General features: G+C 26.5%; 2 protein-coding genes across 2 annotated transcripts; one reads left to right on the top strand and one right to left on the bottom strand.

Moving 5' to 3' along the window:
- Window positions 1-1,792: 1,792 nt before the first annotated feature.
- Bma-msh-5 (MutS protein homolog 5, putative) lies at window positions 1,793-9,766 on the top strand (the record flags this gene model as incomplete). Its single annotated transcript, XM_043081312.1, has 21 exons — window positions 1,793-1,928; window positions 2,653-2,733; window positions 2,937-3,113; window positions 3,263-3,375; window positions 3,625-3,734; window positions 3,810-3,980; window positions 4,192-4,330; window positions 4,665-4,727; window positions 5,214-5,342; window positions 5,474-5,546; window positions 5,745-5,813; window positions 5,930-6,146; window positions 6,589-6,804; window positions 7,093-7,168; window positions 7,368-7,517; window positions 7,719-7,793; window positions 7,938-8,081; window positions 8,293-8,430; window positions 8,540-8,666; window positions 8,966-9,131; window positions 9,562-9,766. The coding sequence occupies 21 exons, from the start codon at window positions 1,793-1,795 to the stop codon at window positions 9,764-9,766; spliced, it is 2,775 nt and encodes a 924-aa protein (XP_042937246.1).
- A 1,481-nt stretch (window positions 9,767-11,247) lies between these two features.
- Bma-ima-2 (Armadillo/beta-catenin-like repeat family protein) lies at window positions 11,248-16,186 on the bottom strand (the record flags this gene model as incomplete). Its single annotated transcript, XM_043081311.1, has 11 exons — window positions 11,248-11,392; window positions 11,633-11,705; window positions 12,276-12,453; window positions 12,864-13,066; window positions 13,322-13,568; window positions 13,945-14,032; window positions 14,131-14,259; window positions 14,336-14,534; window positions 15,049-15,151; window positions 15,580-15,722; window positions 16,087-16,186. 11 exons carry the CDS (start codon window positions 16,184-16,186, stop codon window positions 11,248-11,250), a joined length of 1,608 nt encoding a protein of 535 aa, XP_042937245.1.
- Between the last annotated feature and the right edge of the window lie 3,918 nt (window positions 16,187-20,104).

The following is a 20,104-nucleotide window of genomic DNA, read 5'->3' as shown; positions in this document are numbered from 1 at the left end:
TACAAATGCAAACAATCAAAAAACGCACTGCCAGCCAAATGATCTGTAATATTTCGAACAAAAACAACGGGAATAACAATGATAATGGTAAGAATAATGTGATAATTAATAAGAATAATAATAAGAATAATGGTGATAATTAATAATAATAAGAATAATAGTGATAATTAATAATAATAAGAATAATGGTGATAATTAATAATAATAATAGTAATAATAATAATAATATAATAATAATAATAATAATAATAATAATAATAATATAATAATAATAATAATAATAATAATAATAATAATAATAATAATAATAATAATAATAATAAATAAATAATAATAATAATAATAATAATAATAATAATAATAATAATAATAATAATAATAATAATAATAATAATAATAATAATAATAATAATAATAATAATAATAATAATAATAATAATAATAATAATAATAATAATAATAATAATAATAATAATAATAATAATAATAATAATAATAATAATAATAATAATAATAATAATAATAATAATAATAATAATAATAATAATAATAATAATAATAATAATAATAATAATAATAATAATAATAATAATAATAATAATAATAATAATAATAATAATAATAATAATAATAATAATAATAATAATAATAATCAGTAACATTGACAACAACAATAATGACAGCGAAATTAAAAATAAGAATAATATAATAAACAACAATAATAATAATAGTAACAGTAACAATAATTATTTTCGTTTAACACTGACAGAAGCTAATAATGGTGACTAATAATGGAAATGGAACATTCCGGAAAAAAAAAACAGAAATGAAAAAAAATGGCGCGAAAAGGATTTGTTCAAATTTACAAAATTTCACTTTTTGTGATTGAATGCTAATTTCTTCCTTTGTAACTTTTAATCAATAAAAACAAAAAAAAAAAAGCAGCGAATTGTACTTTTTGCCTATTAAATTTTAAATATGAATGCGTGTAAACTTACAATTTGAAATTTTACCAATTAAATTTCAATTTTAATTATTCCTTTTTGCAATTACTAATTTTTTTAATGGAACAATTTAGTAAGTAAAAGATTTTTTTGTTTATTTTGCTGTTTGTGTTGTTGCAAAGTAAGTTTTTAGATTTTTTTTACTAAAATTTGAAATTTGAATTTGCAATTTATTAGTGTGTAAATGATAAAATGGTTATGATTATTTTCCAAGTTAAAAAAAAAAATGAATATTTGAGAAATTAAGGAAAGGAATTAAAGAATAAATTTAGGATTGAGGAAGGATGAAGGAATAGTGAAATATGTTTGTAAAATTTGGAAAAATTAATTTAAACGCTGAAATTTCATTGCTGAAATTTGGTTTTAGTTGAAATTGAAGTTAATAAAATACATTTTCCTAACGGTACACTTTTAATGACAATTTTTTCTTTCTTGCATTTACAAAATAAAAATTGTTCATCAAAAATTATTAGTGGATAAAATTTTGGTTAAAAATTGAGTAAAAAATTGCTTTATAATTAGTTTTAAAATGTTCAAAAAGCGTTTAAATTTAAAAGGACTCCGTTTGGAAGTGATTTTGCTATGAATTAATTTTTAATATTATAGAAATCCATCTGAGAAGTATTAATTTCTGAGAATTTAATAATCTTTTTTTTTCAAAAACTAAGCTATTAATTTTGCCAAAAAATTTATTCCTGAGAACTATTATTAAATTTTTTAAAGGAAATTTTGTATAGTGTTGAATTTTAATTAATACAGGTTGAAATCCTAATTTATGTGCTTTACAGATGTCAGCTAGAGTTTTATCAGTGTATTATAACCGGAACAGACTTGGTGCTGCATGTTATGATCAGGAAACGGCCACAATATTTGTGCTGACCGATTTGTTGGAGGATGAGGATGATTTCCGGATGGCACATTCCTGTAAGTCTACTGAAAATTTTCATCTCAATTTTTCTCTTAATTATTGAACATTTTTGTTGTTTTGTTCTTGTTTACTTGATAATTGCTCAAAATAAACTTTTAAAATATATTATTCCTCAGTGATATATTTACCTAATTCTACATTTGTGCAATTAATTAACCTTTTTTTCAGTGTGCTGAATTTTAAATTATTGAAAAAACACACAAAAAAGTGAATGTTATGATTTTTCAAAGCACATTTTAAATTGTCAAAATATGTTTTGAAGCACAATGTGAATTTGTGTCAGAAAATTTTGTAAATTTTGAAAAATTGAGCCTATTTAATAAATGCTGCTCTAAATGATCAATTAAAGGGTTGGCATAATTACATCTTCTTTAAATGTAAAACTTATAATTTCAATGATTCGTCGATCAAAATTAGAACATAAAATAAAAATAAATGAAGTTTTTTTTTTTTTTTTTTTTTTTTTAAATCACTGCATAAGTAATCAAACTTAAAGTTTCAAAATTTTGTCTTATGAATCTCAAAAACTCAGCGGAATTCAGATTGCTTTTGTTGGCTATTTTATTCGCAACACAAATGATAATGCTTAAAATTTAGTGGAAAATATTCATTTGACCATTTATTTTTCAAATATGTTCCATTATTTTCAAATAGGTGAAGTGAGTTTTCTAATAATTTCTTTCATTTTTTTTTTTTTCATTTTTTTAAATTTCATTGCAGTATTGTTGCAATTGGAACCATCAATAGTGATTGTTAGTAAAATGCAAGATGTCAATCTTCTAACGAAACTTAATAAGTTATGTAAGTCTTCAACAGTTAGACTTACTCTTTTCGAATGAGTGAATTTAATAACTTTATATTAATTTAATGAATTTTTTGTTTATTAGAATATCTTTCTTTCACATAATTTGATTTGATGCATAATTTGATTAATTAAATAAAATGCACGATTAAGATTGTTATGGAAAATGCTTTTTTTGTGTTTGTCTATTTGTTTTAAATAGGTTTTGGTGAGAAAAATAGCACTGCTACCAAAATACCAGACAAACAAACTGAACAGAATTCTGCGATAAATGAAGAAGAAATGGATGAAAAAGATGAGGAGGATGTCGATGAAAATGAGGAACAAACAGAGGAAAGACCTTTAATTGCATTACATTTGATGCCAAGTGTTGCTTACAGTTCGTTCTTTTCTTCTTTTAAAATTAATTATTCTTCTACTAAAATTATTTAATACTTAACGAGCAGTTGTTAATTATGGAGTGGTAATTTGCAAAATAATTTGATTATTTTGATTGGTTGAATGACTTTTAAATTGATGCATTTTCAGATTTTGAGGATGCTAAGAAGCGTATTTCGTCTCTTTTTGAATCACTGAATTTAACCGAGGAAGAGAATCATCTTCGATTGGCATTTCGAGTAGATTTAACAGCTACGAATATGGTTAGTCTATTAATTAATAACTTATTGGTGTGATTTTATGAATGGGCAGTATTTAAAACAACTAAAATTTAAATGATTTGCAATCAATTTTGTCAAGTATTATATAAACGGTATTTAATGTTACCATGGCTTTTTTAGAATAGTTTTTTCTCAATTAAAGGAATGCTATATCCAATTCCTTTTTAGAACATGTTCGAATGTTTCAATTTTCCCTTTTTTTTCTAATTTAATTTTTAGATTCAATTTTAGATTTCTGCTTTTGGTGCTTTGTTGAAATATTTAGACGCTGTGCGGTTAGGTGTGGAATTTGAAGACATCAATACGAAAACACCCATCAGCACAATTAAAACGATTACCCTGTTTGGTTTAATTTTTGAATTCGATCGAATATTTTTTGGGAAATATTTTTAATGCAATATAGGCTTTTTTTTTAGAGAAGAAATGTTGCAAATGGATGACAGTTCGATGCGTGCCTTGCAAATTTTTCAAGATGATCTACATCCGTCAGCTTGCAAAGCGTATTCGGTTGGTGGTGCTCGTGAAGGGATCAGCTTATTTCGTATGTGTAATCGATGCCAGTCAAAAAGTGGCGAAGCTTTACTTCGGTATTTTTCACTCCTGTAATAAAATTTTGGCAGCAAAAAGCTACCTGTCCTTAATTAATAATTACTTTCATGAAATATTGCGCTTTCATAGTCTCAGATATAAACATATTTTAATGTAATAGACAAACCTGTGTATTTAGTTTAACTTTTTAGTGAGGTTTTTGGATTACAGATATTTCCTTCCCAAAAAACTTCATAATCTTTTTTTCAGGCGCTGGTTTGAAAGACCAACCACAAATCGAGAAACGTTAACAAATCGTGTGACAGCTATTCATTATTTCGTGCAAGATTGCAATTTAGATTCAGCTGATTTCATACGCATAAGATTGAAGAAAATTTGCATTTTAAAAGTATGAAATGCTCTCTCTTTTTTACGTTTTTTCTTAAAACTTTTTCTTTACTTTTCTGTATATTATAAGATAGTCAATGAAAATAGTCGGCAATAACGTTAAATGGTTAAATGGGATGATTATACATATAATTGTGAACTTTTTCCTATAGAAATTATTTTTAAAATCTACCTGGCTTATAGCATTAAACAGTTTGTTTTTATCTTTTGACGCAAATAATCTATTTAATATTAATATTTATTTCGATTTATTTGAAATGATTTATTTATTATATATATGTTGAACTGAATACACTTGTACATTTGCATTTATGATTTTACAGACATCATTTTAGGGAATTCTCAAAAGAGCGAAATCACAACGTTTATCGGTTAATGATTGGCGAAATCTTTATATGGTTACATTCAATATTGATTATAGATTTTACAAAATCCAAAAGTTGATATGAATTTAACTTTAATTTTTAGTACATATCTTTTTTTTCAACTATTTTGATGTTCACAGCTATTAAGCCCTAACTACAAGTGAGATAATCAATTAAATCTTATCATTAAAAAGAAAAGTGTTAGCTAAAATAAGGTTTTAGCTAAATAACATAAAGCACTGAGCCTCATGGATCACATTTTATTGAAATAAGGATGAATTTTTGCAAAAATCTTCATTGTTGCTTCTCCAATTTATTCCTTTATCACTCTATTTACCAAATCTCCCTATAATCATATGTTCAATTTAAATTTTATATTATTAAAATAATTTTTTAATAATTTTTTTAAAATAATTTTTTAGCACAACTTAAAGTAGGAAAAAAGTCTAATTAATAATTCAAATTTACATTCATTATTGATAGAGCTTTTAAAATATAATTGCTAATTTATTTTTAAAGACATGCAATACAGCACAGCAAATCATGGATTATATTAAAATGCGAGAAATAAAACTTAAATTATTTGAGAATGATATAAGAATGGTTGGCAGTGATATTACACGCATCACAGCTGTCATTTTTGAAGTTGTAAGTCTGCTGTCTTTTAATTTTTAATTTAATTTAGCTTATTCTTTTTTATATAATTCTTCCTATAAAATACGATTTATTGAATCATAACAAGAAGCTGAACAATGACTCAGTTATTTTTTTCTTAACAGATCAATTTTTCGGAATCATTTGTGGAAAATCGATTTGTCGTAAATGCAAATGTTGATGGAAATTTGGACCAATGTAAAACATTGCTTTACCATTCTACAAATTTATACTTTTTCCTTATATTATAATTTTTTTTCTTTTGTTTACGTCATTTTTATTCGTGAAGTGATTTTTTCCAGCACAGTTTAAAAAGGGATAATTGTACAAGTATCATATCATTACAAATTTAAATTACTAGTTTACGTCCATTTTTTGATGAATTCTAATTTTCAGTGAAAAAATTGTATGCGTCATTGCCAGAAACACTAACACATATTGCAAGAATGGAAGCTGTAGCTTTGAGTACGATTATTTTTATTGTTTTGTTCATCTTTTCACGAAATTATGCAAATGTTAGAATTTGTTGTGTTAACACAAAGAAATTAGTGAAATTTTTATAAATAAATATTTTATTTCAGATGTACCATCGGCAGTATGTTACGTACCAATGTTTGGTTATTTATTAGTGGTACCAAAAAATACGGTATTTCCATTATCTGTTCAGAATGAGATTGAACTTTTGTATGAGATAGAAGATGCATTACATGTGAAAAATGATCGAATGCGTCAACTTGATCGAGAAATTGGTGATATAAAGATGGAAATAATTGATATTGAAACAAATGCAATGTTAAAGTTTGTTTCCTTTCGTAATTTTCAAAAAATATTTTGGAATATTGGGATATCTCAAAATTGAAATGATAACTAAAAAAGTCAAGGTGAAAAATGTTTTTGTTTTTGAGTTAAAAATTATTTTACAAATTAGATATTAGATATATTTGATATTTTACAAATTTAATATTAGATATTTGAAGCTACTGTTATGTTAATTTGCAATCTCAGTTGCAGTATTTCTGAAATAGCTTTTAATTCCATTTCTCCTTTAATAGAAGATATATGAGAAAAATTATGGAAAAAGTAACTCATGTTGAATTGGCATATTCTTCCACGTATCATTTCGCCTAAAAGTTTATTACTTTCTTTTTTTTTATTTAGTTTTAAATTTTTTCATTGGATTGTTTTGTTTAAGTTATTTGAACAGAGATGATGATAAGAGAATTCAAGTTTGTCAATTTAGACTAAAACAATTAATTTGCCGGTATGATAAAGCTATCCGTCAAGCAATTAATATTTGTGCCAAATTGGATTGTATTATTTCACTTGCACTAACAGCTCGTGAATATAACTGGTATTGTCCACGTTACGTGGATGAGTCTGTAATTGACGTAGATGATGGAAGACACGCTATCATGGAGTTGCTATCAAAGACTAAATTCGTTCCAAATCCAATTCGGTAAACAAAAAGTTGTTCAATTTTAAAATTTTATTAGTTTATATAATTGCAGTTGATTTATGTATTGATGAATTCATGCTGGATTGTTTATTGATAAATAATATATTTTAAAGTGTAATACTCCATATTTAGATTTAGCTATGTTTTTTATTTTTTTATTTCATTCTAGAATTGACCAAAATAAGTAAATATTATCCTTCACAAGAAGTTCTCGAAAAGAATCGGACTGTATTAGTTTAGTTTTATAGTGATTAGGATTAATATATATATAACGAATATTTTTTACAGTTCTGGAGGTGCACAAACAAAGGTGAAAATTCTAATGGGACCAAACACATCAGGCAAAAGTATTTACCTGAAACAGGTATATGGTCTTATAAAAATACAAGTATTAAAGTTTATGGATTTTAATGATGGTTCAGTTAATTAATTCAGTTAATCGATTAATAGTGTGCAAGAACGAGTTAAAGTGTTGCTTTATTCTTAAGCAGCAGTATAATGATTTTCTTAAAGCTTTATGATTTTTTTTTTTTTCTTAAATAATAAATAAAATTATTATGCAGATTGGAATTATCGTATTTCTTGCGCATATTGGAAGCTTTGTGCCAGCAAAAAGTGCTACTATCGGACCAGTGGATCGCATCATTACAAGAATGCATTCACTTGATTGCGTATTAGATGGAATGTCAACATTTGCAAATGATTTGTCGCAGGTTATTTACTAAATTGTATCATTCATTTAATTATTTGATTGCTTATTGAAATTATTTACTTGTTGTTTGAAACTAAGTTTGATTTTTTTAATCAAAATACATGTGAATTATTAAATTTATTACTTTTCCATTACTTTTGCAACAAATAGGATTTAAAATATAATAACTGCAGATGATATAATTTTCCTCCAAAATTTTCAGATGGCTATCGCACTACGACGTGGGACTGGAAATTCCCTTATTTTGATTGATGAGTTTGGTAAAGGCACAGTTATGGTAGCATAATTTTAATTATTCAACAACAATTTTTCTAACTCTTTCGAAAAATGAGATCTCTTGTATAAACAAGCTATTTTGCTGAAAGACAAAATCTTTTTATATTAATATTATTTAAAAAATGTTCTTCGTGATGTTTTTCAGGAAGCTGGACTCTCTCTGCTAACATCATCATTGAATTACTGGATTCGAAAAGGCAAAACCGATTGTCCACATGTTTTTGCTGTATCTCATTTCCATTCACTAATTGATCATATCGTTAAGGATGTCAACTTATTATCATTTTTGGTACATAAATTAAATTATACAATTTAAAAAAATATTTTGTTCAAAATGTTTGCGAAATTTCATTTAGCAAAAAATCACTGTAGATTATCGGAAAAAGAAATCCCAAACAGTGGCATGAATTATAGTTTGCACATTTATTTAACTATTTAAATTGAAAGGATGAAAATTTGGATAAGAAAAGATTGAACTCTTTTTTTTATTCTTTCTATAGACAATGGATGTAATCTTAAATGATGGAAATTTTGATTTTCAATACAAACTTGTTGATGGTTTTATTGACTTTTCACATGCATCATATGTTGCATCCAAAGTAGGCATTGGTGATGAAGTTATAAAACGTGCAAATCAGGTATATTTCTGAAAAATTATTTGTATTTTTTAATTTTTTCCTATATTATTGAAAACAATGTGAAAGTAAAGCAATTTGTTGATATTAATTTGAAATTAGTTAACTTCAGATTTATGAATGTTTAAAGTGTAATAAACCCATAGATCCTTTGGATGATGATGATGGAGAATTATTATTCAAAATTGTACCTTTGTTGGATAATCTGAAGAATACTGATTTTAACGTTGATCTCAAAAGTAATTTTTGGCATTATTTAGGTGTTTTCTAATATTATTTTTCAATTAAAATGTAATTTGCTCATTTCTAAACTGTATCTTACATAGAGATAGCTTTTTTTTTGATGGACTGAATTACTTATTTTAAATTTTAACATGATATTGATATTAATTTATCCTAAAGAGTATTGACAAAAAAACAATAGTGTATAAGTTATTTGATAAATGAAATTTTAATATCAAAATTCTTTGTCAAATGTGCTATAAAATAGATTACAATTAGAAAACTTATAGGAAGAGAAAATTTTCATCATTTTTAGATTTCTTGCAAATTATGACTGATTTATTGCTACCAGTGAAAGAGCGAAATGCAACATTAATGGAGGAAATGAATGAAAATATTGATATGAACATACAAAATGATGATAGCATTAATGTAGAACAGATCGATTTAACACGAAGTGATGATCAAAGGATAAAATTAGGGTAATACTTGGAAGATAATAACGAATACTTTGGTCATTCTAAACACAGTTAACGAAGATAGCTAACAAGAAACTGACTTAAAGTTAATATTATTTATTTTTTTTTTATATAAGTTTACTTTTATAACTGATTGTTGAAGCATTATAAAAAGTTCTGGTATGGTGTAAAAGACTTTCTTTTCATTTTTGCTAATAAGGAAAATTTTCTAGCAAATCTGCTAGTTGAATATAATCCTGATTTATATGATATTTTTTTTTTTCTTTTTAAAATAAAACAATACAAATATTGTATGATTTAGGAAGCACTTCCTTTTTATCAAAAAACTTTCCTTGCTGCTTTTTTTTTAGTTTCGAAACTTCAATTGTCTCGTAGAATTACAACATAATTTAAAATATCAGATTTAAAATATATAAAAAAATATATTTTGCAGGCAAAACGACTCTCATGCATCATCTTCTGGAGTGTTACAAAGATTAAATGATTCAGCTATAATTTTGACAGATTTGTTGCATGGACCAGAAGACAATAATAGTACTATGATAGATATATTTGAGTCGTGTCTAAATGCCACAGGAAAATCGTCAATAATGAAGAAAACGCAATTTGAACATGCAAGTCTTAATTTGTTCAACTAGCTACGTACAGTATGATTTTAAATTAGTATAACAAACCCTCTGATAAATAATCTTATCAATGTGGCACTAAGCAACCGATCAGCGACAACTAATTAGCTAATCTGAGTAATTTTCGAGATTTTCGAGGCCCTAATTAATTTTAAGGAATTTTTTTTTTTAAAAAAAAATCTAGCAAGGAAACATATCTTTGATTTATGATACATTTTTCAGTCATCAAAATCTTCGCGCAATGTTTCATTTTTGAGTCCGATAGTTGATCGTCAAAACTCTAAAATATTTGGGTGAGTGCTTTCAAGCCAATTAACTTACTGATTTATTACCAGATTTACATCTGTTGATTAAACAAAAATAAAAATTGTTAAAAGAAACTGCTAATAATGTAATATACAAAATGTGCGAAATCGTTTATGGATGCAAGTCGTCAAAGAAAACTGTTGGTCCTTACAAAAAAAAAAAAAGATATTTGAATGAGTCTTTCTCGTTTAGAGTAGAAAATGAATCAAAATCGTCTAACCAATAGAGTATCAGAATGCTATATAAAATCAATGGTTGTATGTTCACAATGATTTCGAACTAGTTTCGATGATGCTGTGCATAGCAAATATAATGTTATTAACTTGTATGATAATCTCATGTTCAACTCAACCTTCCTTACCCTTCTAACATTTCCGCAATCGATCTCGAACTTTTCCAAAACAACATTTCATGTATGCTAACTATGATCTGTTTTCCAATGATCTATTTGACTGAATTTTTTGATAAAAGAATACGGAAACTGTTAAGTTCTCGAAAAGTCCACAATTGCTCCTACACCACCACTATTTTTTGTTCCATTTTATTATTTTTGTCAAGAAATCATATCTCGCCCTAAAACCTAACTCTTCAAATTTTCTATCCTCCCTAATACTTGTTGTTTATTGTTGTTCACTTTGTTGAGAAGTCAACGTCTTTAAATCCCTGTCATAAACTCATTTCTTGTATCAATACATAGAATTTTACACTGACAATACATAGCACATTCTTCTCTAATCGATAATCAGAAATATTTTCAAGACTATACTTGCACATTATACAAGCTCTCATCAATAAGTATTATAGAACTAAGTTAAGTTACTACGGCATCTCAAATTTTGTTGTATTTCACATACGTCACTATTGTTTAAATCGAAAACTATAAATAGCAAGTACTCATTTTGATAGATTTTTGATACTCCTGTTCCCTTTTTTGGATTTTCGTTTTCGTAAAAACCATATCAAACGAAGGATGCTACTTGCTAAAAAAAAGGGAACTTCCAAAAAAAAACAATGGATGCTACTTACTAAGAAAAACTACTAAATTATAAAAGATCATCATCAATGATGATCTTTTAAATCAATTCCAGCACTGTGAATTCTGGACATAATTAAGCGGTGGATATATCAGAAAGACCTCAATGCATTTGATACCATAAATCACAAAGGAGAAAAAAAGAAAGCAGAAATTAAGAGAAATTAAAATTATTTAATTTATGATTGCGAACTACATTATTTTCATTGTTAGCAGCATTATTTTCCTCATTATTGTCGCGAAGATAGTATTTCTCCATGATTGTGCATGCTTTAAAAAATATTTCCGTATTCGCACTTCTAAAAAAAAATGCTTGAAAAAATATCTCGGTTTTATTAAAATAAAAATATTATTAAAGGAAACGTTAACCTGAAAAGATTTGGAAAACACAGAAGCAAAAAAAAAGAACGATGAAACGACTGAACTATTTATCTCTACCAGCTAGAAAAACAGAGAGGTCGGCGAAAAATCCATCAAATCGTGTGATGCACCTGCTGAAACCATAATAAAAGTATTTTCATCACGAAAATTCAACTTACAACATCAAGAATTCGAGTTTATCGACCACGTTCAGTTCTTCCAATCTGGCAGCGTAAGGATTTTGGCCATCAACTGCAAAACGAATTATAATATAATAAATATTAAAAAATGCAATCGTCGTTTGTAAACTATATCTATCAAAATAACTATTTACGACTATTTCATGGAAAATTCCTTAGCACTGATATAGTCGATAAGTACACATCCATTATTCAGGTTGCTCCTGGTGAGAACTATTGATAAACCCAATTATTCATCTCTTTACTTTTTTTTTTTTTCTAAACCTTAATCATGTCGATCATTCTCAAGTCCACATATTTTTTTTGCAAAATAATTTATCAGCAAAAAATTTTTTATTAATAAGTTACTTTTTACTTTTGATTTTTGTAAAAAAAAAAAGACGACCTAGAACTCCCAGTTTCTTTTCTTTTTTCATTTATTTATTTATTCTTTTTTGATGTCCTGTACTGATCTATCAGAAATAAATAAGTAAACACATAATTGCATACAACATATCTTTTTAAATGCTACTTTAGCTACTTAATTACTTAAAACTAATAGAAATGCCACACATGTTCATAAAGAGGAATAAATGAGAAAACAAATAATGTCAGCAAACAACTGAATACAACTGAACACTACCTTTAAAATATTCACCGCATTCCAGAATCTCACTCAGTGCTTTCAATACCATAACAACAACACCGCAATCCATGACAGTTAGCATATCACTAAGTGGGGTAAGAGCACCTTCACGTACAATTCTTGCTATATGTTCTCTGTTACCACCAGTAATCGTATTAGCAATCACCCAACAGGCCTAAAAAATATTTCACTGCATTTTAATTCTATTAATTAAGCACAGTTGAAAAAAATTTCCATTAAGTCTTCATCAAACTATGCTGAATGTTCTACAACAATTGAACGAAATATGAAAGAACAATTTTATATTGATTTATTTTATCGTCATTTTCCACAACTTTGATCTATTTTTTTTTCTTTTTTCTTAAAGAAATATGATGACATAAATCTTCTTGATGCCAAAAGTCTCATTCTATGCATTTCAGTTAAACAAGGAACCATTCCATTTGGGAATAATTTCCTTATTTTAACCCACTAATACAGAACTTGCATCTTTCTCTGAAAATCCTAATTTTCATGAGACAATATTTGAAAGACTGTTCGATGTAAAACAAGAAAGAAATAAATTTCACAGCAATGAAAATTCACCTCTGAACGAACTTGGAATGTTTCCGTCTTCAAAACTTGTATCAAAGATGGAATAATTCCAGCATCAAAGATGGTCTGTATCTGCGAAGACGTACCAGCAGCAACATTCGATAGCACCCAACATACTTCACGCTTCATTTTCTGATCACCATCCAGCAAGAGACGATGAATGTAGTTCAACGCATTCGCGCAGTTTAAAACACCTTCAATTGTGTTATATCTATTATCAATTGTCAAAGATGATCGCATTATGATATGTTATTGATATTCCTCGTACAAAATTATGTATCGGACATGATTTAATTTCTCTATTATAAATTTAGTAGAAGTAGATGCTTGATGACTTAAGCGCGAGAAAATTGCTTAATTGAATATTTTGAAATAAAATTAAGACATGCTTTTAATAGCTGAAAAAAATCAGGCCAAAACTTAAATTAATAGGAACTATATTCACTTACTTTGTGTTTGCTCATCATCTCCTGAAACAATATTTCCAACCGCAAGTAATGCTGCTAAAGATATTTTTGAATTTGGATTTCCCATATGCTCTACTAGACATTCAATGGTATTTGCCTTCAGAATATATTTATATGAACTTTCTGGTGCAGCATCAAGCAACCGACCAAATGCACGACATGCATCTGAGATAATTAATGTGTCATTACTGTACAAGGCTTCGTTGAACAATGGCAGCAGCACAGCAATCTGTAATTCATTCACTGCTATATAAAAATTTTTGATGCATGTAAACAAATTATAAAGTACAGCAAATAATTAGAGACATTCCAAAACGACTCTTTAATTTGCTTATTTAATTTAGCTCAATTCAGATATTCAATTTAATTTAACTTGTGATTCCAGTGCTATGAGTTCTACCTAATAATAAAAATACAAAGAAGAAAAAAACAAGTTTTTAGTTTCGTTCCGTAGAAAGCACATAACAGTTTACTGAGATGAAATAAAGTGAAGCCAATTGTTTCAAACTACATCATGCTCCAAAAGACTGTACACGATAAGAAGTTTGATTAACAAAGAACTAATCTGCATCTAATAATAGCGTAATCATTTTAAGTACACTAACCTTTTGGAGATCAACTGGAGGATTTTTTCCACGACATAAATTAGAAGCAGCCCAAACAGCACATCGCGCTTCCATTAATGTCATAGTACTGTAAAGTAAATGCGACCTTAAAATTCAAATAACTCAAAAAAGGAGCAAAACAAAAGTAAAAGTCAGGATAAGACCGCATAGTTTTACAAAATTCACCTATTTGGAATCATCGTCATTTTATCGGCCATACCATATCCAATGCAAAGATCCCTGTATTCACAACACTCAGCGGCTATGTTACCCAGTGCAAATAATGTTAGCTCACGCATTTCACGATCTGGATTACTGCAAACATTCAATTATATAAGTGATATTTTGAGAAATTATTATGAAAATGTTTCAAAAAAAAGAAAAGAATTACCAAATCAAATCAACCAAATCTGGAACAACACCGCTTTTGACAATTGCTTCGGTATGCATTGAACAGACGGAAACAATAGCGCCAACAATATGAGTAGCAGTTCGACGTATATTAAAAGTTGGCCCAGTTCTCAACAATTCCACAATGCGAGGTATTAAATTCAGTACAACAATTTCATCTGCCACATCACTGGCATTACCTTTAATACATTGTATTCTTCATAGATAAACATAATGAATTCTATTACAAATTTTGATAGAAATTGAAAATGCTTAACGAATTTTTTTTTTCTCTTTTCAAAAATAGAATAACTCGTTCTGCAATGATTTTGGAAAAATTGAACAGTCAATGGAACTAACTAAATAATTCGACCATTATTTGAATCAGGTTTCAATTTTCTTTCTTTTAGTTAAGCAAAAAAAAAAAAAGAAAAGAATTGGTTTGTTGATTTGATTATTCATGCAACAAGCGGCTATCAGCAGATTAAATACCTTCAAGTATGCTAATAAGTGATGATCATGATACGGCATATCTTTCTAAAGGTACAGGCCATTTATTAGGCATTAACTTATATATATATATATATATAAATAGGAAGTATATATATGTAGAATAGTGACTCTCACACTACAAATGATAATTCATACTGAACTCAAAAATTATATAAAATAATAACTCAAACAAAAATTATATAAAAAATACAATATAATTACCTGTGCGAAAACGGCGTCTATAGAAATCCAGAGCTTCCTCTATATCTTCCGGGCATTCTCCACGTAGTTTTGTAAAGATTCGCCCATCCACTGTAGTACACGCCTAAAACAGCTATTTGAAATTAGTTCACACTTCGATGAATTTTATCTATATACAATTTCCTCTATAACAGCCACTTTACCTAAATTCCAATATAAAATGAAATATAACGTGTTCTGGCAAAGCGTGAAACTAAGCAATCCAAACTACATTCCTTTCATCAAATATAACACAACAGATAATTACAAGTTCAATAAAAATTTCAGGACCACAAAAACAGTACCAATAACTACAAATTCCCTATAATTTATAAAAATGGAAATCAAAACTATCAGTTTGTTCGTGGCCTGCCACTGCAATAACTTGGCTCCACGCTGAAGACGACCGTACACTAACTTCCTGAAAGAGAATCACGATGCTAATGTCAAATGAGCCCACTATTGCTATCCTATAAAACGTCCTGCTCAATAAGTAATGCTAAAATGACTTACAGCTTCGTATCCTGATTCTTCCTCCAAATTAGCTTGTGCCATATCCATTTGGCGTCGTTTGTTTAAATCATCATATCGCTTAGCTTTACGAATTTCAGCGCAAGCTTCCTCACGTCGCTTACGCATAGCATCTGGTGTCATACCTAAAACATCATTTTATTTCCTTATTAGCAATTTACTCCTGAAAACAAATACACTTGTGTCATAATATCCTATGATAGCGTAAATGACATACATCAATAATAACAAGAGGAATCTCATATCATGCCTATAATATTATAGTAATTCATGCGCTGTTGCAAAATCATACCGTCGATATTTGATGCTACTTTTTTTCCTTAAATATATGTAAAATATAAAAAAAAAACAAAAATGCATACTTATTTCCAAACATGGAAAATCCATTATTGTTAATAAATCAAGATAAAAATCGCTTATTACTATTAACAGACAGAGAGAGAGAAAAGGAGAAAAAGAGAGAAGCAAATAAATTCAACACATTACTACCTTTATTTTTATACATTGCTTCATGTGAAGTAGCATCAAAAGCAGAATCTTTGTCATGCGAACTTGAAAGTCCGGATGACGATGCTCCTTCTTCACCCATCTTTCCTGAAATATAACATTTCTGTAGAAAAATCATTTATAAAAGTGAAAAAAACAATCATCAAAACACACCTACAAAATACATACAACTAAACTGACCATAACCCAATAACCGCCGGAATTATTATTACACACCAAGATTGTAAATATTGCACGAGCCATCAAATACCAAACTCATTATGCACGATGTATTTTTTTCACTTTAAGGTGGTGCATGCTGCACGCTGCACGCTGCGTACGTGTGAGCACGTAAAACAGCTTTATTGCGCATTTGTGTAAGATACGTCTACGTCTGATGTTTCCGTTTTTTTTTTCACTTGAAGCATTTAGAATAAAATAATAACATAGTTCTTTTGTGCACACTGTATATTGCGCCTTTTTCCTTACTATCCCATCATGTGCAACGTGTAAATGTAGAAATATCTTCATTTTCAATTGTATTCCAAAAATAAATAAATAAATGAAAATAAAAACTGAGGAGAATAAAAAAAAATTAGTTAATTAATTAATTAAAAAAAAAAACATGAAAATAGTTTTGTGGTAATTCTTGAGTATTTTTTGGGAAAAAAATCAGTAAAACTTCAAAACACTTGATAAAAATTTATCTGATAGAGTTAAAAAAAAAAAAATACTTTTAACAGAATTTGAAGTGTCACTTTATTTTGCGTAATTTTATTCAATTTCAAGGGATTTTTTTTTTTTTTTTTTGGAATTGCAAAGAAAAAATGTAGTAGTTTTGTTGTTTACGAATTATGACATGACTTTTAAGCTTTCTCTTGTCAGCTTTTGAAACTATCCTACTCTATCATGTTTTTATCTTATTTTTTTCTATTTCTATGTTCTACATTTCTTATCACTACAATTTCGAACATTTGCATGAAAACATCAAATACTTTCAAAAATTTTCATTCAATAACTGTAATTTTTTTGCAAAATTTTATTTCGTAATTTCAATTTTATAGTTTTTCTTTTTAATATTTATAATAATTTATTTCCATTTTTCACCTCATTTTATCCAATAATTCATTTTATTCGTGATTTTTTAAAATATCAGTTTATTTGTTCTATTTTACTTTTCTTTTGTTTTATTTAATTCATTCATTTTTAACAGACATGAAAAGGAAAAGAAAAAACAAATTATTCCAGCACTGATTTTGTATTTAGAAATTCTTTTACATCAAGTAATTAAATGGATATATGAATAATTTTTAAAACAAGGGAGCGAAAGACAGTAAATCACTGTGAACAAATAAAAAGTAATGGCAGTTCCAAAAAGTTAAATTTTAATTTCATATTCTTTTTTTTTACAATATGCTAATATAATCGGAATTTAATATACCAGTACACTCAATGGTATGTCTGTTATTAATATACCAATGTACTTAATAGTATAACCGAGAATTGATATACTTAAATGCTATGTGCCAATGTATTTAATGTATATTCGGAACTTAAAATTGATAATACCATTGCACTTAACGGTACATTCGAAACTTAATATACTAATATCGGAATTTAATAACTTAATATACTAATGCACTTAATGGTGTGCCCAAGTTGATAGTGATTTAGTATTGTACTAATATATATATATATATATATATATTGATATACTAATGTGCTACATATCAATGCACCGAATGATATATCGGAACTTAATATATTAATATGGAAAGTTCGACATTTTTTACTCTTTTCATAATAATAGTAATAATAAAATATATGACAATATTAAGTTATAACAACAATTAATTTCACTAATGCTTCTGTTTTCATAATAGTATAATAATATATAATAATAAATTCCTATTGATTTCTTCCATTTAAAATAATCAAAAAACAATTTTTTTTAACTCTTCTGGTCAAATATATATATATATATATATGGATTATTGTAAGTAATAAAAAATTGTCTTTTCTCATCTTTATATTTTTCATCAAGAACATTCATTTTCACATATTTGTTCATCCAATCAAAAAATGTGTTTTAACAGGAAAAAAAATTTGAAAAAAAAGTGGTAGCTTTTCAATAAAGCTTTTCTTTTTTGTTCTTCACATACTGAAAGCTAATATCAAATTTCTCTTTCTCATTCTCTTCGTTTTTTTTTTTTTTTTGGAAAAAAGATGAATAAAAATAAGAAAACGAAAAAGTAACAGAAATTATCATTCTGTGATGCCATAAAATGATTAACATAGTAGTATGAAATAATTTTTATTTTATTTCCACTAAATACAGTATAAAATATAAAATATGCTCATGTTTGCCGAATACATTTTAAAATAAATTACCAATTAGATTTCAATTAGAAAATGAATACAAAGTTAAAATTAAATAAAAAAAAAAAAAAGACAAAACAGAGAGAAGAAAGGAATGGCAATGAACGCCTTTGTTTTTGATTAGAAAAACAAATTTTTGCATCAAAAATTGAAATTTTGATGCCAAATTCATTACAGTTCGGTAGCAAAAAGACTGGAATGGAATGATCATTATCATCATATCACATCAACAAGTGATTATTTTTTATCATAATTATCAATAAATAATTACTTTTCATCATAATAATTATTTCTTATGAATAAACAACAATATTCCATTTTATTTGTGACATTATTTCATCCCAAAGAAAATTAGTGTATATTTTAATGAACTTGTTAAAAAATTCATTCCTTAATAATAATTTTATCCTTTACACTGAACAGATTTGAAAATAATTCAAACAATTAATTTATTTAATGTGAAATTTTGCAAAATAATTAAATTATCATTGAATTTTTTTCAAATATGCAAAGTTGGAGCAATACTCAAATGCTATTTGATAATTGAAATTTATTTTCATTTTGCGATTTCCATTTTTTTTTAATTGATTATGGCTTCATCACTTCTATTTATATTTGTTACGAATTTTTGTAGCGACTATTTCAATATAAAAGCATATTTTTATAAATGAAATGAAATAAAATAGAATAAAATAAAATCGAATGAGATAAAATTAATTCTAACAAAAAGATTTGAACTAAAAGAACCATGAGACAAATGTAATATTTATGGTATTATTTGTGAAAAACATCAGTGTTCTTATTTTTTCATAAATTATAACAGGCAGAAATTTGATCAATTCGTACTAAAAAAAAAAAAAAAAAAATTTTTTTCTTTTGGATTATTCAAATTCTGCTGGTTTGTACTTTCATATATATAACTAAAACAAAGCAAAAAAAAAAATTCCATTTCTTAATATTTGTAGTCCTAAATTTATGTGCAGAATAAAAATAAATAAATTCTTAGAAAAAAAAGATTATAACTTTTGTGGCATTTAAAATTTACAGAAGAAAAAACGAAATGCATAAAATCAAAATTAATTCTAATATATAGGCGTTTTTAATAAATATACAAATTAAAAGAAAGAATTGATAAAACTGACCGAAATAGTTTCATTATTACAATATGCAACAAACATGGATTTTAGACAATAATAATAATAATAATAATAATATAATATTCGCAATAATAATAGTAATAATAATAATATTGAAAATTAACAATTTTCGATATTCTTTCAAATATTTCTTATGTACAAAAATATCAAATGTTATTAATTGAAGATGATGACAATGATAAAATTTAATTTAGAAATATTTAAAAATTTACCATCTTTGTTTTTCTGTTTTCCTCGAATTTAATAGTATTAAAACAAAGAAAACTGAAGTTTTTTTTCAAAAAAAAAAAACGTAACTTTTATGCGTAACAATATTTCAGCACGTATATAACTGTTAATGTTATCTAAGATTTTCGCAATGTTAAATTAAAGTTGAAATTTACATCAAAAAAAAAACTAATTATATAATCCGGTTAGGTGAGAAATTCATTATGATTTTCCCGTTGCATTAGATTAAAACATATTTTTTCATTTCTCTTTTCCTA

Source organism: Brugia malayi, assembly GCF_000002995.4.
Source record: "Brugia malayi strain FR3 genome assembly, contig: Bm_v4_Chr4_scaffold_001, whole genome shotgun sequence".
NCBI lineage: Eukaryota > Metazoa > Nematoda > Chromadorea > Rhabditida > Onchocercidae > Brugia > Brugia malayi.
The sequence above is the reverse complement of the archived record's forward strand: the minus strand, read 5'-3'. Positions and strand labels throughout refer to the sequence as shown.